This window comes from Aspergillus versicolor (assembly GCF_001890125.1).
Source record: "Aspergillus versicolor CBS 583.65 unplaced genomic scaffold ASPVEscaffold_3, whole genome shotgun sequence".
NCBI classification, from domain to species: Eukaryota; Fungi; Ascomycota; class Eurotiomycetes; order Eurotiales; family Aspergillaceae; genus Aspergillus; species Aspergillus versicolor.
In genome coordinates this window covers 546290-563747 of record NW_024467526.1, presented here as the reverse complement: position 1 = coordinate 563747, position 17458 = coordinate 546290, and the positions used below count along the sequence as shown (strand labels likewise).

The following is a 17458-nucleotide window of genomic DNA, read 5'->3' as shown; positions in this document are numbered from 1 at the left end:
GCTGCATTAGTTTGGAACCTAACCATCGTAGTCTACCCTGTACTTTATTGGGCTTTTTAAGTGGCCATGAATGAGAATTCCATTGTGAAAGTTATGTGCAGCGATTGGAATAGCGCTATTACTGAAACTACTATATGCTCGCTTGGTCTGAACCAAACAAGGCCTGGATAACAATTGGCCCAGCTTACTCCCAGGATGGACCATCCAACTCTGTACCTAGAGCAACCGCAACGCCCAAATTCGGGGACCCATCCTCGTTCCAGTTCACTGCCTGGACGGCCGTGTATCGATTCCCATCGCAAGCCCCTTCGGCAATGGCCGTTGCGTGGTAGACATTCCATACCTCCGATCCATCGGGGCTGGTGAAGAATCTACGCTCGGTTAGAAATACTGTGTCAAGAGATAGATATGATATACGCAAGGAAACATACCCATTATGTCCAGTCCCATAGTTCCCATCTGCAGAAACAAAGACAGGACCATCCGACTTTGTCCAAGAAGCACTATCCAAAGGATCGCCAGAGCCGTCATACGCAAGGAGCGCAAGTGAGTAATTCGCTGTCCAGCAGTACGACGCCGAGTACGCTACCCATATATTGCCGTCGTGGTAGAGCGGCGCAGCGCCCTCGTTTACCGGCACTTCGACGGTTTCCCAGTCCTCGACTGGCCGGGAAAGGACATGAGTCTCGCCGATCGTGGAGGGGGTGTCGAGGGTTGCGATGCAGTTACATTGGATGTCTTCTGACATGCAGGACCAGATGAAATAGTTTTGGGAGTCGACTGTTAGCACGGTGCCGTCGATGCCCCATTCTGGGGTTACCTGGCCCAGATAGCTGTATGTGTCCCAAGGGGAAGCACCGCCTGTATGTAATTGTTAGTTGCAGACCATAGAGAAGTGGACACTGGATACATACCCTCGAGGACATGAACACGCTGGTTGTCGAGTGTATCGGAACTACCGGCAGTGTAGTATAGGTACCAGCTTGTACATAGAGTCAGTATTATTTGCATATGAAGCAAGGTTACTGCCCAGACTTACACTCCATCAATAAGGTGGAACTCCGGAGCCCACACACTGCAGCATCGGCTGGCATCGGAATCGCTCCATACAACTTGTACTTCGCCGGTCTTCAGACCTTCTAGGGTTGTGGCCCGGGTGATCTGGACGTCAGTCCAGGTTGTCGTTGTTAGGTAGTAGTACCCATCCACGTACACCATGTATGGGTCGCTACCGTTAGGATCCTTGAGCGGGTTGGAGAATGTAGCGGCATTGGTTGAGCCGAGGAGTAGAAGGGTTGTTAGGAGGAAGCGGAGGACGCTTCGGAGAGAGGACGCCATCCTGGTGATTGATCAGGCTTCGGCTTGTTTGATTACCTGCAGACAGTGCTTAATCTAAAAGGTCAAGGAGTAACAGAGTCCAAAAGCTATCGCACTCTTATACAACCGCATCAAGGCCCCAAGGCTCTCTCATGCGAATGGCACCATCAGGTACCATTGGTGGAAAAGCGAGAGATCGCATCGGTGCGGTTCTCCATCCTGCAGGCTTGACTCCGGTTGGCCAAGATGCTTCATTGCCGCTATTTTCTTCATTCATGCGGAGTAGCGAGTCGCTGCTAGGGTTTCTCCGGGATATGACTCTGTTTAGTAAAGCTCGGTTAAGTGGTGGGAGTATTAACCGACGACAATGATCATCGACCTTGCTCTACCCCCGCATTTCCTCCGCGATCGACGTAGTGGCTGTCGATGCTGCAGAATACCCCTGCACTTCGATGTTATGAGATCATGAAATAAGGGTATTGATATTTTGCTTTTGGTGTTTGGGCGATGATACTTCTATCGCTTCCCGTTCCCGTTTCAGCGAAGTCGTCGTTAGCTACGGTCCGTGTGGAAATAATATAACAATCCTGAAACGTCCAATGCCCAGGATAAACAGGGCGTCCAGCCACAAGGGTTTCGCAGTGAAATACTCTATCAGAGGGCTCAAACAGTGGCGCTACTAGCAGCCTCATCTTCAAACAGCGTCCATTAATCCCGGCGGCAGTCTTGGTGTCAGGCATCGGACTAGGTCCACCGGAGTAGCTCTCGTTGTAGAGCGAGGATCCATTTTCTAATATATCCAAAATTTCACGGTTTGACCAGACAAAAGAGAGAGATGTGTGTCCGTATCTTCCACAAATAGTTGCACCCGTGGGGGACCTGGTAGTCTGTGTATATAACCGACGGTCCTCTGCAGCAGATTTAAGAATCACATGGCGATGACTGCCCCGTCGGAGCAATAAAAATCTTGTCTTGCTTTCATCATGTATCTGCCGATTCTTGCAGCGTCGACGTCCCTCCTTGTGGGCACGGCCTATGCCTATGGCTCCCCTGGGGCATGCTCGGGTGCGTGCAACATCCACGACCCAGCTTTGATCAGGCGCGAGTCAGATGGCACGTATTTCCGTTTCTCAACAGGAAACAAAATCTCATATGCCTCTGCTTCCTCTATCGAGGGTCCCTGGACAGCGATCGGGTCCGTCTTGCCGGATGGTTCGTCGATCGATCTTGAGGGAAACACCGATCTCTGGGTATGTGATCTGCAAGCAATCATACTATATTAAGTGTTCGATAGTGTTCTGACGTTGTCTTCTCCATAGGCCCCGGATGTCCAACTCGTAGACGGCGTTTACTATGCATACTATTCAGTCTCGACGTTTGGCTCGCAGAACTCTGCGATTGGCGTCGCAAGCTCCGACACTATGGACCTTAATACGTGGACCGACCATGGATCGACGGGCGTGCAGTCCGACTCCTCAAAGGCATACAATGCAATTGACGGTAATCTGTTCAACGACGGTGGAAACTTGTTGATGAACTTTGGGTCGTTCTGGAGTGACCTTTATCAAGCACCCATGAACTCCCCCGATGCTGTTGCCGACGCGTCCTACCAAATCGCATACGAGCCGGCCGGCGACCACGCTATGGAAGCTGCATACTTGTTTAAGAACGGCGATTACTACTACCTCTTCTTTTCTGTGGGTAAATGCTGCGGGTATGATACTTCGATGCCAGCTGCTGGAGAAGAGTATAAGATCAAGGCATGCCGCTCGTCGTCAGCCACAGGTGGTTTTGTAAGGCTTTCAACTCTGATATGCAACGTTGTCGACCTAGGCTAACAAAATCAGGTTGATGCAGATGGAGTTGCCTGCACTGAGGGCGGGGGAACGGTTGTCCTGGAAAGCCACGATAATGTTTACGGACCAGGTGGACAGTATGTTCTTCTTTCTCTTTATATGTTGGATGACTAACAAGAACAGGGGCGTCTTCGCCGACCCAACTCTCGGCCCCGTTTTATATTATCATTATGTTGACACCGACATTGGCTATGCTGATGGCCAGAAACTCTTCGGATGGAACGCCATCGATTTCTCGAGTGGTTGGCCCGTCGTCTAGGCCTTAACCTTGAATCGAGTGTGCGTATGAAGGAGGAGATGAGTGTGGTTCCTATTTGTGTTGTGAAGAGATTGTGGGAGAGAAATGCGCTCACTCTGATGCCAATTCGGTATCAATAGCTTGGATTATAGAAACGATATTTTGAGGATAAGCCTGGCAGCTGTAACTCAATTATGGTGTACTGCTTTCCGACATCGGCTTCAATTGGACTGGCGGAATTCATGGGATTGACCAAATGCCGGGATCTATTACCAGCGTATCAACTTGCCATTGGTTTCATTAATTTATCTATATGGAGGGCAGACAAACTTGCTCCAATATAGCCATTCAGGGGCTGAGTTGTCGGGGTTTTCACTCTCAAGCCAAATGATACTTCAACCTGGACTGGCCGACATCTAGTTGATTATCACGGGCTGTCCTAGCTGCAACAAATAGAGTATCCGTTATTGTTAGGCGAAGCTGAAAGCAACGTTGGATGTTGTTGTAGATTCTTGCCCAGCTCTGGTGAGGTTGATTATGACCCGTTGGACTGTTGGACAAGCCCGAAGGTTAATTACCGGGAAAACATGCAAAGCCCAATGATATCCATTTGCGCCGTGTGGTGGGTGTGAGTCTGTAGTTTGTTCAGAGTTGGCATGGCTTGAGGTGATTGACACTGGCTTACTGTGGAGAGTACGCCACAGGGTGGATGCGATGCACTGGTTTACCCACTAGGCTATTCGAGACCCTGGTCCAATTTCAGCCCGGCAGCAACACTTTTTTAGATCTCTCAGCCTCCAGAATTTCACAATCCTTGCTTGTGCCCCTGAAGCCAGCAGCTGGCGGTGCAAGTACCAGACGTATGCATCCCGCTCTCCACATTTGGGGCCGCCCTGACTCAGGTGCCATATGGCTAGAGCCTTACAAGCCGTCGGTGTTCCATCCTGATATTCAAGCAAATCCCGCGATGCGGTCTGGAGAGACATGTTCGATTGAGATTCAATGAAGCTAAGGCCGCTTCAACCCTGCTCCTGCCTCTTCTGTACTGTCCTATCCTGTGATCTCGTCCCTCGAATAACTCGGCTGCTACTCTGTAAATTTGGATCGTCGCATCCTCTCCTGTGCCGGGGAAGGGTAGGTATAATGTTGAACACTTGACCTTTGGTTCGCTCAGTGATCAAGTCATCGATGGTTTTTCATTCGATCGTTCGGGTACAATATTTCCTCTAGATCGTCCAACTGAACCGCCCCAACGAAGCTGCGAGGTTTTGGCACGGCTGAGTTTTGACACTGATGGAATATACGAAGCCAGGGGTAGACAATTTGGATTCCGTAGTGGGAGAGACTAGGGAGCCATTATTAGGCCGTGCATGTCGTTGGGGGCGAGCTGAGAATTTGGGACACAGGGCATCGTGTCGGTTGTTGGCGATTTAACCTAAATTGATCCAGGATGTTGATTAGCGATTATTGCTTGTTCTTTCTCACGAGGAGATTAACATCTGGACGGCCGGAAGGATGGCGACTGGTGAGACGCGTGGAAGAAGACCTGAGCGACAACGGCCGGTGAGAGTAACACCCAAAAAAAACCACCCGTGACTCGCAAGTGATGCAGTCTAGACATGCACTGGACACCGCAGCTACCCTGATGACTACTAGATATTGGACCTTTGCTACATGGAAGCAATAGTGTTGGTTATGATATAATTCATAATTCGAGGAGGTATCGATGATTATAAAGTAAACAAATATATATCCAGGAACACCGTGGCTCCAGACTATCACATATCATCATATCACATGGCATGTCCCGACCTTCGAACATTATTTCGTGCCGGGCAAGTTGTGGCTGCATGAGAAGTGTTAGCCAAGCTCATTTTAGTTTCTCATCGAGCAGGAGAAGTACCCGGTAGCGTCGTGGAACTTGTCCTTGACCGTGTCGGTGATCTTCTTGTTGGGTTCTTTCATCTTCTCGGCATCGTAGTAATCGCCACCATATTTTTGCTCGACTTGGTTGAGACCTGTTACCATGTTAGCTAAACTGTAGGCTTAAAGTCGAATGTCTATTGTAGTACCCTTGTCAAGGTAATCTGTTTGGCCGCCGCCGCCGCCGCTGCCGCCGCCGCTGCCGCCGCCAGTGTTGCCCCCCTTGACTTTGTCTGCAAGGTTGGAGCCGAGCTTTCCGATGTTGTCCATTTTGATGGTAATTTCTCTTGAACAATAAGACTGACAATGCTTTGTTCGATGGGTTCCTGTTCCTGACAAGGAGGCCACTCTTATAGAGCTGTGCTGGGCGGGTTAGTCATCCGCGCCACGCTCTGACCCACAGACTGAGTTCAGCAATGATGTCAACCATCGTCATCGACTCTCCATACGCCTTGATGATTCGCTCGAACACGAATTCGTCTTCGCAGTTTGCCTGGTTCGACCAGGAGAAGGTTCCAAGATCCATCGGATCTGGAAGTCGATCAACTGAAGTTCCAAGGTTGGTGTCGCTCAAAAGCCCGATGTCCTCGTGGGAGTGTTACTGACTCAGGCACAGCCAGTAGTGACTCTCTGGAACCATCAGTGCAGTTCGATAATACTTTGCCGTCTGCACGACCTGTGCCTGATAGGGTTGTTCAGCGCTGACGGTCTGGCGCGACCGCGAAATCGTCGTCTAAATAGTGTTGGCAACACGAGCGCCCGAGCTCGTCAGCGCTAAACAACCCTATCAGAAAATCATGGATAATCTGGGAGAAGCCATCTAGCATCGATCAACACGAGGAAATGTCCAAGGCAAAGAGTGTTGATTGTTGAACAGGGAGAAATCTGGAGAGCGTGAATGGGCTGTGCGGAGCTAGAGTCTGCGACCGTGGTGGCCCGGCGATGTCCCGGAGATGCGGCTGAGGTATGGCTGTGTTGGCGCTTCACAGTGGCTGACAGTTGTTGCTTCACAGATTGCAATAATAATGGCTTACTATTGTTGCATTTCCTCGTTAATTTTTATGAGGATGTGGAACTGCGGACAGTTCACACCTCACAGGGCTCTCAGGTGGAGAATACTCAACAACATAATGGAATCTAGCGGTGACTGCCAACCGACATGTTGATTACTGCGCCCTCTGGATAATCAGACTCTGATGAACAGATCATCCAGGACCGTTTCTCATAGGTGGTTCCTGAGATCCTTCCCATACCGATGAGTCCTTAGGGGACCGCTACTTTAGTCTCAATTTTTAACAGAGGCGGTTTCAGCCCGGTCCATGTGTCAGGCCCGTCCGTCCCTGGACGAGGACCTCGTGCCTCTTATGCTCCCAATTGACTTTCTCTGAGACAAACCTTCGACAAAGGCCTGTTTTCACAGACACCGAATTGGTTGGCGAACGAAGTATATCCTGCTTCACAAGCGTAGTGTCTCTGCAGTCTGCAGGGGCGTGTATAAACCCGTGAAGCGGGTCGAATCAGCCCCCAAACTCCCCTGGCGCTAGTCTCAACACCCAGAATTTTAGGGTGACGACCAGGGGCCATTTCTGGGCATCCATGGGGGATCTTGAAGGATAGCGCGGGTCTTTGCTGGTGATTTGCACAGCAATTTCCTTAGCTGGACTTGGAGACACCACTGCCACTCCAGAGAGGGTCCCATTGAACCCCACAGGCTGATTTGTTCCGGTCTGCTCAGCCTGGAAATGAATCTCTGAAAAGACCTCACCTTTTCCCTATATAAAGAGCCCCAGTTCACCCCGTCCACTTATCCAATTCAACTCAGTCTCTCAACATCTCTGTGTATCTATCCTCTCTCAGTTTTCTTCGCCAACCAACCCAACTACCATCAAAATGCGTTTCCTGATCCCTCTCGCCCTCCTCGCCACGTCTGCGATGGCCGCCGACAAGACTGCTGAAGACTACCTTGGCGATGTTATTCCCCAATGTGTGCTAAGCTGCTGGACGGATTACGCCAAAACTATTACTGGATGTGACTCTCTCACTGATAACGACTGTGTTTGCCAAAGCATCGACCAAGTGATGACATCCACCGACGAAGATGCCACGAACACTCTCACGTCGTGCATGAAGGAGCAGGGTACTAGGTGTGGCAAGGAAGACGCGGAAAAACTCAAGAACTTTGAGGACCCTAGCAAGCTTACTGACGCCGTATCCGAATTTCAATCCTCTTGCCCTGACACTGGTATGTTGTCCCCCGTCTCCTGTTGAGAAAGAATGAGCTAACTGACGAAACTCAAGGTGCCGCTTCTGCCATGTCTCCTTCCAACATCCTCATGGGTGTCGGTGCCGGTGCTATGATGATTGTCGCCGCCGTCTAGGTTGAAACATGATTTCAACAATGTTGTTGGGGTTGCTATATATTGCAAGATCATTTTTGAGCTTTTTGATACCTGATTCGTATTTTGCTATGGCTTTTCCAAGGCACGGTACATACTGCATACTGCATATAATCTCCTAATTTTTTTCTTCTTCAAATAGACTGTATTTAGATTTGAGAAACAAAATCCATTTCTTTGCATGTCACTAAGACAAGTGAAATAAAATCTGGGGTTGTTCGCGATCTTCCTTTTCAGAACTGAAATGGCGCAATTCCGCCTGATCTCCCACAGTCACCCAAGCTCCTCGTACTTCACCCTCTGCTTCCCCCCCCCACCAGTGATCAAAATTCCTGCAACAAACATCCACCCAGTATGGCAGTCAACACCGAGTCCAGTTCATTTACAGCTATTCCCATCCTCGACTACTCCCAGTCCTCCTCCCGGGACACGAAACCCGTCTTCCTCGCCGATCTCCGCAACGCGCTGGTCAATGTGGGGTTCTTTTACCTTGTGAACGCGCCCATAGCGTCAGCGATCAGACAAGATCTCGAGCAAAAATGCGAGGCGCTGTTTGATCTGCCGCTGGAGAAGAAACTCGAGATCGAAATGGTCAATAGCCGGCATTTCCTCGGCTACTCGCGACTCGGGGCCGAGATTACGGCAAGGAAACAGGATTATCGCGAACAGTTTGATGTGCGTTTCTTCACTACCTCTTTGGTGCTTACTGTATGGAGTTATATAGGTGGACTGACGGAGCTAATCTGGTTTGACCTTGTAGTTTGCGACGGAGCTGCCTGAACCTGGTCCGGAGGAGCCGCTATATAGGAATATTCGCGGCCCGAATCAGGTATGTATTTCAACCCGGGCGGAGACTCTTTGATATGATATATCTAATGGGAAAATTAGTGGCCAGACGAAAATGCAATCCCAGGCTTCCGCCACTCTGTTGAGGCGTATCTCACTGAATTAAGCCCAGTAGCAGACAACTTCCAGACCCTGATTGCGGAGGCCTTAGACCTGCATCCAGCCGCACTGAAACAATTTTTCGACAATCCGGTCCAGCAGAAGATGAAACTGATCAAGTACCCCACGCCTCCCAGCGATGCCGAGTCCCAGGGCGTCGGGGCCCATAAAGATTCGGAGTTCCTGACATTTCTGCTACAAGCAACTCCCCACCACGGCCTTGAAGTGCAGAACAAGGCGGGAGAATGGATTTCTGCTCCACCAATGGATGGTTCGCTAGTTGTTAATATCGGACGTGCCTTGGAAGCGATCACGGGGGGTGTTTGTACGGCGACGACACATAGAGTGAATCTTGCGCCATCGAACTATGTGGATGCTCATGGTACACCGCTGGGGCCCCGGTTCTCTATTCCTGTTTTCCAGGGGATGAGCTTGGATCTATCGGTTGAGGATATAAATTTGGAATTCCCCGCCCATATCAAGGAGCTTGTAGGCGATGAAAAGGCATGGTCGGACGCCGAGGCCACCTTTAATAAGATATTCAGCGGTCGCACGGGCGAAGGAACGCTCATCCACCGGATTATAAGTCACCAGGATGTGGGCCGGAGATGGTACCCCGAGCTCTTGGAGCAAGCGCTCGGAGAGTATGAAAAAAAGGAGCCCGGTTCGACTTCGGATTCTTCACGGAAGTGAGCGAGGACCAAAAGGATTAATAAAATATAAGGGACCGAAATAAACTTGAAACGCTTGGTGTCCACCACCACTCTAAATTTCAGGCTTGGCTAAGCACGAATATGCCGGGTTTGCATGGTTAATTTTCCAACAATGGCAGCCCATGCGGGCTCCGTCTCATCATACGTATTTAAGTATCAGACTCACCCCGAAACGATTCGAAAGTCGAAACCAAAGATCCACCACCGCTATCACGAATCAAACCCAAATCCACCATGGGTAGATCTCTCTGGGTAATTGCGGCTTTCCTTCGTGGAATTCTCGCAGCAGACCTCTATGTTTCGCCAGACGGCTCGGACGATGCCGCGGGCACAATCGATGCACCATTCCAGTCCATCCAACTAGCCGTTGACGAAGCGACAAACGGTTCGACAATCTATTTGCGCGCCGGGACATATACGCCGACAACAAATATCCAGATTTCGAAGAGCGGCACGTCGTCCGCGCCGTTTGTCTTGCGGGCATATGAAAGAGAGGCGGTTATCATTGATGGCGAAGAGCTGCCTGGGTAGGGTTTCATCAACCATTATACACGACGAGTGCGCCTCTGGGTAGCTAACGACACATACAGAACTCCCGCTGAGCTAGATGGGTCTCTCGACAACGAAGACCGAGGTATCCTTCACATCCAGGATGCAGAGTACTGGGAGTTCTATGACCTAGAACTGATCAATGGCCCGTATGGTGTTTATGCGCGCGATGCATCAAACAACCACTATGAACGCATTGTGACACGGGACAACTATGAGACGGGTATGCAACGCCAAGCCAACCTTTCGCCTGCAGGGACGAATACTAATTGATAGCAGGCTTCCAATTAGAGGGGGCTTCGGCGAATAATGTCGTCCTGTATCTCGATTCGTACGGCAACAGGGACCCGCGCAAGAACGGCGAAAGTGCCGATGGGTTTGCCTGTAAAGAGGGATCCGGCGAGGGTAACGTCCTCCGGGGCGCGCGGCTCTGGAATAACGTTGACGACGGTTTGGATCTATGGTATGGTCCATGGACCTAATTGAAGGTTTTATATTAACAGAAACAGGGAATTCAAGTCCGCAGTGACTATCGAAGACACAATTTCCTTCGGAAACGGCTTCAACCGGTAAACCAACTCCCTAGTATCCAATACTTAGGACTTGTGCTCTAACAATAAAATAGATGGGACTTTAGCCCCTTCGAAGGCGACGGCAACGGCTTCAAGTTGGGCGGCGGCGACGATGCCGACATTGGCCCCGCAAACCACGTTATAACAAACTCCATCGCCTTCGGCAACAGCCACGACGGGTTCACTGATAACTCGCAGCCCGGAAACTTTGAACTGAGCCGGAACACGGCGTGGAATAACACTGCTATCGGGTTTAGGTTCGGCACCGCGGTGGCTACACTTAGTGGGAATATTGCTGCGTCGAATGGCGAGAAGCCAACCTCATTGAGCGAGGAGCAGGTCTCGGAGGGGAATTCGTGGGATGGAGACGGGGATTGGGATGATGGGAGCTTTGTCAGTGTTGATGCTGAGTTGGTGCAGGGTGAGAGAAACGCGGATGGAACGATTGAGGGGAGTGATTTCCTTTTGCCGAGTAGTGGAGAAGAGATTGGAGCGACGACAAATTGGAGTGTGTGAGTATCGCCTGGCTCAAGTTCGATGTTAATGGTGTGCTGGTCCAATATTAAGGTCTTAAGTTGGGCCAGAGACAATTGTATATACTGAGGTGACAGTGCTGGGTGACTGTAAATATAACTGATTGGCCCGGCGAAATCAATGTTTCTGCTTGAAAAGCGTGCTTGAACGACAGGAACTTATGGGATTGCTTCTTGCCTTTCCCTTCGATCCTAAAAATGGTAACACAAGCCTGGACGAGAAAGCCAAGGAGGCGCTTTCAGTTGGCCCCGACTGCTGTCCACGTTTGCCGGAAAGAAAATCTGCCCAACTCCAATCCTTCGAGTCAAATCATCCATTGGACAGGACTTAAAGGCTTGAACATATCCAAACTAGCCGTTGAAGCATCCACATCAAAGATACAGAGGGATATTCTCCGATAAAGATCTGACATGTGCCAATCCAGTAATCCACCCAACAACAGAGCTCATCTGGAGCTGCCGGTGTATTCCAACGTCTTCAATGCATCCGACGAACCACAAGCCAACACTCGACAGCGAATTCCCAAAGATTGTCTTTTGTGAAGGATTCCACTGGAAGGTTTGATTGGACACTGCATGTTTTCTTCCCCTTTTCCGTTTTGGGTCACATAGAGCGAGCGCTGATCTTCTCGTAAAGCAAGGTTGCACACCCCACTTGCGCCAGCAGTCAGGGACTCAGCGACCAGAAAATGAACATTCATCAGCAAGAAATTGGTGGCTTTTTTCTTTGACCGGAGTTTATTCCCGTCTCCTTCGACGTGAGGCAAGAATGGTCGAGATTTGGCGACTCCACAGCGTTGCCTGGCAGGCAGACAGGCAGGAACAGGTCCATGTCCGGAAAAGCAAGACAAGTTCCACGGGTTCACGCTTCCTCGCGCGACCGACACGGTTGCTCGAGATGATCACTTCCCGCTCATGGCGATCTTCCTGTCGGATACGAGGCTGGTGCGTGCACGACCATGGGTCTGGTGATGAGCTTTGACAAAGGGAAACCGCGAACCGACAGACACCCAGAGAATTGACTGGTTTGACACAGGGCTGACTATTCTGAGTCAGGCAAAGAGTCAACACCAACGGCATGATTCCGAGGTGTTCGCTGCGATCTTCAAATGTGGAGTTTGGAAGGATGTGCTATTTGGGAATACGAGGAAGGGCTTGGCTCCGCAGAAGACGTGATATGAGCTGCAGTCCTCACGCAGGTTCTTCAGCTGAATAGAGGAACCTCATACAGGATTGCGCTTGCAGAAATGACCAGGAGCGTTGCATGTTTGTGGCTCACGAAGTCAGCACTGCAAAACGTGCTGCTGGTCTCAGCCAAAGTCTCAAGGGGGAGGTGGCATCCGGTCCTCTGAAAATGAGGAAGAGCCATTGGAGTCTCTTTGACAAGAAAAGACTAAATACGATCTTGGGGCCACTAGTGACTGAAGAGTCTGCCCGAGCTGCTCGATGATTGCTCCGTTGGGCTTGGTCAAATTTCCTCTTAAAATAAACCTCGTATTGCTGTGCTGGAGCCGCATTTCTCGTCGCTCTGAGCCAACCACAGCGAGGGATACATAGAGATCGCCGCAGTTGATTACCAGTTCGGCTGGGACCCTTGTTGCATGGCACCAACATCGATGTTTTGGGGGAAATACAAAATGGGCGTCCACGGCTGCGAGCTCGAAGCCACCACACTCTCTTCTTCCGTCTCTTCAATCGGTCCTTTCTGCTCTTCACTTTCCTTATTCTAAGTTGTTTTCCGAGGATCAGTAACCCATCATGAGTAGCAGCAGTTACTACGACGACTATCTGGACGACTATGATCTAGACAGCTATGATCTAGATGACTACAATCTAGATGACTATGATCAATATCTCGATGACTACCTCGACGACTACTCTACCACCACAGGTCCCTATCCAACAAAGACCTACGACTACTCGGACTATTACACCTCGACTGGGGAGAGCTACCCTACGGCGACCTCAAGTAGTTATGATGACTACCTAGATGACGACGACGACGACGACAGCTCCAGTTCTTCGGGCTCTGGCTCTGGCTCTGGCTCTGGCTCTGGCTCCTCGGGCTCCGACTCTTCGGACATCACGTCGTCCGACTTTGACTGGGATGATCTCCCCACTAACGGAGACCCTTCCCTTGGTGGCTCTGGCACGGGAAGCTCTGGAGGCGGCCTACCTAGCGGCTATGGCGCCTATGGTGCATATGGTGGCTCCGATTTGTCCAACCAGAAGACATCCAAGACCTGCGTTTCTGATGCTGCCTTCAAGCAGAACGCACCGAAGGTTGACCTTGCCTTTGACGTAATCTTCCTTGTTCTTTTTCTTGCCCTTGCCGGCGTCGCGGGGTTCCGCTTGCTCAAGAGCAAGCAAAAGGGCTCGGCCATTGGAAAATGGTTCCTGTTCCCGATCTCCCTTTTCTTTGCCATTCTGTACGTGCCCCATGGTCTACTCAATAGATGTCGCTAACCAAGCACCAGATATATCCTCATTGACATGATTACCCTTATCCTCTCCCAATGCGTCATGATGCGAACCGACAAATACCAACAAGCACTTACCGCCGTCAAGTGGTTCGATAATCTCTCGATATACCTACTCATTGTGCTGATCCTGCTCCCCATTTGCTTGAAGCTGCAGGGTAGCGGAACATTTAAGACCATTACGCTGTTCGGACATGGCGCCTGGTTGGCATTGTGCGGCATTTTCCTTCTCGTTAGCCTCGCCTGCTTTTCTAAAATCCAAACTGCCATGTACAAAGACTTCGAGGTTCCCAAGGCGGACTTTATCAAATCCACCAGGGGTGTCACCATGACCTACTACGTCTTCCTATTTCTTGCTGCTCTTCTGGCCACCGCGAATATGGCTCTTGCTCTGTTCCGCCGCGCCAACATTCGCAAGGGAGTAAGTCTACACGGAACTTCTCCATTTTGAAAGGACTATGCTAAAAACACTTCGCAGCTACTTTTCATCAGCATCCCAGCCCTCATTTTGTCGACTCTAATTCTAACCCTTGTCCTCATGGGCGGGTTCGCGGACCTGGAATATGGCAAGAAAGACCGCAAGGCAGAGTACTACGAAAAGTCCGAGGACGCTCAAGTCTTCCTCAAGCGCTTTTTCTACGCCGCCGCCTTTGTCAGCGCGCTTGTGATTGCTGGCGCCCAGGTTCCAGCCGATGACTCTTCGCAGGCTGCACCTGTTGCCTCCCAGCCCCAGCAGCCCGCGAACCAATATCCTCAGCCTGCCCCTCCTATGGCCCAGCCTGTGAGCCCGTATCAACAACCCGTGTCTCCAGTTCCGACCCCGCCTCCCCAGCAACAGTATGCCCAACAACAGTATGTAGCTGTTTCTGGTCCTGTACCAGCACAGGCACCGGCACCCGCGCCCGTCCAGTACGGAGGTCCCTCACAGGCTGCATAAACCGAAAACATCGTCTTTCTTTCAACTGAACCAAACCAAACTCTCTTTATACTACAATCCAAGCCGATCGTACCCTCTATCGAGACATTTTCTTTTACTGATATCTTCACTTCGCCGAACTTCTTTTTACTTCTACTCCCTCGCGAGCTTTGGCTTTTCGAGTGGTACCAGTTATCTATACCCTGTTATTTCGTGTTTTTGTCTATACCATTTACCTAATTATTAAGTACGAGCACATATTATTTGTTGATAGTTCTCAGCAACATTGACATTACTGAAAACATAAAATATTTGTTCTGACTATGGTCAGACAGTCAGAGTGTGTATCCTATACCTAGTACTAGTCACCAGGGCGAACCTGAAGTCAAATTGAACCTATCTACTAAGTTGGGGCAATACCTATCCTGAACCATCTAGACCCCATAGGCGGAAATAATCCGGGAAGCAACGACCAAATTCCTGCAGAGTCGTACCTGCCCTATTGACAGAACCTCGAGATCAGAGAATGGGGAAGGGACAACCGGCAGAAACCCGGGAAACGCCTCGCGCCTGCTCAATTCGTTGAAGCATGTAAATTACAGAATGAGGAAGGCGCGGCCTCCTGATTTGGAAGGAACAGCCGCACCTCGCGCCTGCCCTACTCGTTATGATATGTAGAATATAGAACGAGGAAGGCATAATACTAAGTATGGGATAAACTGGAAGGAGCGACCTACCATATCTTTCATAGCACGTGCCTTCGAATTCCATAGGCTGGGTATAGTTTGACTGCAGTAGGCGTCAACATCTTCAATTCTTCTTATTGATTAGATCACCGTTTTATTTCGCATATCGCATGAAAATTATTCTATACATACTGTTAATATGGAGGCCTGAATGAAGCTCTAAGAGCCCTTTGCAGGTTGTATATTAATACCGTGACTACAGTTGAACGGATGTCCCTTTTAGGAAAGACGAGAAAACCGCTTAGTCATTTTAAAGTACCACGTGATGGCATGCCACCAAGAAACACCCATCTCAGATAATATTACGTCGAATAAGCAATCCTTCATCACGCAATCGCTCATCCGTCAGAACCGGCAATGGCAAACAACCCGGGATCATCCGAGACTATGAAGCCCATGGACTACTACGACGTCGCCATGCGCGACCCATCCAGCTGCTGCGCTGTTAACCCATGGAAGGGCCGGTTAGCACTGAACTTCAAAGCGATCCCGCATTCCACCAAATGGATTCCTCTGCCGGAGATCCCAAAAGTGCGCCGCGACGAGCTTGGCATACCGCCGTGTCGCAGGTTCGCGGACGGCAGCGACTACTATACCCTTCCGATCCTTGTTGATCCTAACACGGGCGACAAGATTGGGGATTCTTTGGATATTGCTATCTATCTGCAGAAGAAGTATCCAGGATCAGGGGCGGGAGATCTTTTTCCACCTCAGAAATTGGATTATACCGTTAACCAGGATCTTCCGCTGCTTGTTCCTCTGTCGGAGGATAGGCATAAGGGTGATGAGTATGCGGAGTACTCCCACTTCAACATGCACGTTGATGCGGCCTTCACTGCCCACGTCGGGATCATGGCTTATACTATGCCCTTCCCCCCGGACAGTGCCGAAGAAAGCAAGGCCGTGTTTGTGAAGCGCGCTGGCGTATCGTCTTGGGACGACTTTGAGGTCAAGGGCGAGGCGCGGCAGAGTATTATAGACTCGTTCCGTGCTATGCTGGGTGAGCTTGCTCAGCTATTCACGAAGGACACCAGTGGGCCTTTTATTCTGGGTAGCCGGGCTACCTATGCGGATTTGATTGTTGGTGGGTGGTTGCATATGTCGCGCGCGACTCTGCCTGCCAGTGAGTGGGAGGCGGTTAAGGGGTGGCATGGGGGTACTTTTGGGCGTTTGTATGACGCGCTAGACAAGTATGCGGATGTAAAATAGATGATGATTTTGGAAATGCGGAAATAAGTCTCCAGAGACCATTGACTCGACTACCACGCTCCATTGAAAGCTGCATTGGTTGAGAGTCAGGGTCAACACTACATTAGTGTTATGTCTGCCGAGTTACAAAAAGATTAATATGATTGTTGAAAGGCAGATAACTCAACGTGACTTGGATTGTTGGGATATATGACGTTGCCCCAAGAGATCTGAAACTGTGATTGAGCGACACTGAGGTTACCAAAATAGATGCTTGGTATCTTAGTACAGACGGGTTATATATTTCCACCATCTGGACTCGTCCTGCCGGCTTCGAAGATGTCACCAGCTGGATGGGCCCTGGAAATCTTAGATTTGATCCTGCACAGAGCACCACAAGTAAACTTTCCCGGCCACGTTATAGTCCGACGATTCGGGCCCCTTGTTAAGTTGTACGGGATTTAGAGATCGCACCTGTACCAGGTCGCATATGTAGGAGGGTCATAATAGTCTGGATGTCAGCTAAGAAAATTTTGAGATGATTCTCACCGTGACGAGGCTGGAGGTTCCAGCAGCCAGCAGAAAACAAGGTCAGATGCCTGCAAGCTAACAGAGATCGTCGGTCTTCTCGACGCGAGATATAGATGGATGATCAGCAGCGGCTGGCTTACTCTACTGGAGACACGACGAGTCCAAATTAATGCCTCGAATCGGAGAGAATACCGCACCTGGCCCATTCAGATGCACGGACAACGGCATGGTACTTGTCCATACCGTATCTCAGCTACATAACAGTACTGTGTATGATATTGTCAGAGGGATAGACGCAGGGTATGATACTGGTAAAAAGGTTTGTTCATACAAATGCACTTACTACATGGTGAATGCAGTGATGTCTGTTCTCGTCAGCCAACTACTCTTAGCACTAGATATCGGCCCACAACCCGCGTTTAATATACATCCCGAGAGAAAGACCGAAAGATCCGAAGTGAATGCGTATCTTTTACCGCAAAGCGTAAAAGAATTGTTTGGTGACGACGGACATGAATCATCCAGATGGAGCCGGGGAGGCGACGACTGCGAGGC

General features: G+C 50.1%; 9 protein-coding genes across 9 annotated transcripts; 6 read left to right on the top strand and 3 right to left on the bottom strand.

The window, feature by feature from the left end:
- Position 1: 1 nt before the first annotated feature.
- On the bottom strand, positions 2–1481 carry ASPVEDRAFT_39138 (glycoside hydrolase family 43 protein). Its single transcript, XM_040811850.1, has 4 exons — positions 1040–1481; positions 915–982; positions 432–861; positions 2–371 (listed from the first exon to the last, which is right to left on the bottom strand). The coding sequence occupies exons 1-4, from the start codon at positions 1336–1338 to the stop codon at positions 185–187; spliced, it is 984 nt and encodes a 327-aa protein (XP_040665527.1). The 5' UTR covers positions 1339–1481; the 3' UTR covers positions 2–184.
- An 819-nt stretch (positions 1482–2300) lies between these two features.
- Positions 2301–3432, top strand: ASPVEDRAFT_26540 (arabinan endo-1,5-alpha-L-arabinosidase; the record flags this gene model as incomplete). The annotated part of the gene is made up of 4 exons (XM_040809924.1): positions 2301–2567; positions 2637–3110; positions 3165–3250; positions 3297–3432. The coding sequence occupies 4 exons, from the start codon at positions 2301–2303 to the stop codon at positions 3430–3432; spliced, it is 963 nt and encodes a 320-aa protein (XP_040665526.1).
- A 1800-nt stretch (positions 3433–5232) lies between these two features.
- Positions 5233–5604, bottom strand: ASPVEDRAFT_81353 (uncharacterized protein; the record flags this gene model as incomplete). The annotated part of the gene is made up of 3 exons (XM_040817024.1): positions 5233–5257; positions 5315–5429; positions 5484–5604. 3 exons carry the CDS (start codon positions 5602–5604, stop codon positions 5233–5235), a joined length of 261 nt encoding a protein of 86 aa, XP_040665525.1.
- A 1620-nt stretch (positions 5605–7224) lies between these two features.
- Positions 7225–7712, top strand: ASPVEDRAFT_26539 (uncharacterized protein; the record flags this gene model as incomplete). Its single annotated transcript, XM_040809923.1, has 2 exons — positions 7225–7576; positions 7633–7712. 2 exons carry the CDS (start codon positions 7225–7227, stop codon positions 7710–7712), a joined length of 432 nt encoding a protein of 143 aa, XP_040665524.1.
- A 372-nt stretch (positions 7713–8084) lies between these two features.
- ASPVEDRAFT_81350 (isopenicillin N synthase family dioxygenase) lies at positions 8085–9368 on the top strand (the record flags this gene model as incomplete). Its single annotated transcript, XM_040817023.1, has 3 exons — positions 8085–8438; positions 8491–8559; positions 8619–9368. The coding sequence occupies 3 exons, from the start codon at positions 8085–8087 to the stop codon at positions 9366–9368; spliced, it is 1173 nt and encodes a 390-aa protein (XP_040665523.1).
- A 127-nt stretch (positions 9369–9495) lies between these two features.
- Positions 9496–11133, top strand: ASPVEDRAFT_524633 (putative pectate lyase). Its single transcript, XM_040814642.1, has 5 exons — positions 9496–9915; positions 9979–10160; positions 10217–10400; positions 10447–10506; positions 10563–11133. The coding sequence occupies exons 1-5, from the start codon at positions 9623–9625 to the stop codon at positions 11023–11025; spliced, it is 1182 nt and encodes a 393-aa protein (XP_040665522.1). The 5' UTR covers positions 9496–9622; the 3' UTR covers positions 11026–11133.
- Positions 11134–11679: 546 nt separating this feature from the next.
- ASPVEDRAFT_39132 (uncharacterized protein) lies at positions 11680–12138 on the bottom strand. Its single transcript, XM_040811849.1, has one exon. The coding sequence runs from the start codon at positions 12120–12122 to the stop codon at positions 11781–11783; it is 342 nt and encodes a 113-aa protein (XP_040665521.1). The 5' UTR covers positions 12123–12138; the 3' UTR covers positions 11680–11780.
- Positions 12139–12800: 662 nt separating this feature from the next.
- Positions 12801–14459, top strand: ASPVEDRAFT_26536 (uncharacterized protein; the record flags this gene model as incomplete). Its single annotated transcript, XM_040809922.1, has 3 exons — positions 12801–13471; positions 13520–13943; positions 14001–14459. The coding sequence occupies 3 exons, from the start codon at positions 12801–12803 to the stop codon at positions 14457–14459; spliced, it is 1554 nt and encodes a 517-aa protein (XP_040665520.1).
- Positions 14460–15541: 1082 nt separating this feature from the next.
- Positions 15542–16393, top strand: ASPVEDRAFT_126403 (uncharacterized protein; the record flags this gene model as incomplete). Its single annotated transcript, XM_040806367.1, has 1 exon — positions 15542–16393. One exon carries the CDS (start codon positions 15542–15544, stop codon positions 16391–16393), a length of 852 nt encoding a protein of 283 aa, XP_040665519.1.
- Between the last annotated feature and the right edge of the window lie 1065 nt (positions 16394–17458).

Bases quoted from the DNA above. Each gene is read 5' to 3' on its own strand.
- ASPVEDRAFT_39138 (XM_040811850.1), bottom strand. From the start codon at position 1,338: ATGGCGTCCTCTCTCCGAAGCGTCCTCCGCTTCCTCCTAACAACCCTT. The intron at 983-1,039 runs GTAAGTCTGGGC...TCTATGTACAAG, and splicing joins TTCCACCTTATTGATGGAGT to CTGGTACCTATACTACACTG. The intron at 372-431 runs GTATGTTTCCTT...AACCGAGCGTAG, and splicing joins TATGGGACTGGACATAATGG to ATTCTTCACCAGCCCCGATG.
- ASPVEDRAFT_524633 (XM_040814642.1), top strand. From the start codon at position 9,623: ATGGGTAGATCTCTCTGGGTAATTGCGGCTTTCCTTCGTGGAATTCTC. The intron at 9,916-9,978 runs GTAGGGTTTCAT...CGACACATACAG, and splicing joins GATGGCGAAGAGCTGCCTGG to AACTCCCGCTGAGCTAGATG. The intron at 10,507-10,562 runs GTAAACCAACTC...ACAATAAAATAG, and splicing joins TTCGGAAACGGCTTCAACCG to ATGGGACTTTAGCCCCTTCG.
- ASPVEDRAFT_39132 (XM_040811849.1), bottom strand. From the start codon at position 12,122: ATGCCGTTGGTGTTGACTCTTTGCCTGACTCAGAATAGTCAGCCCTGT.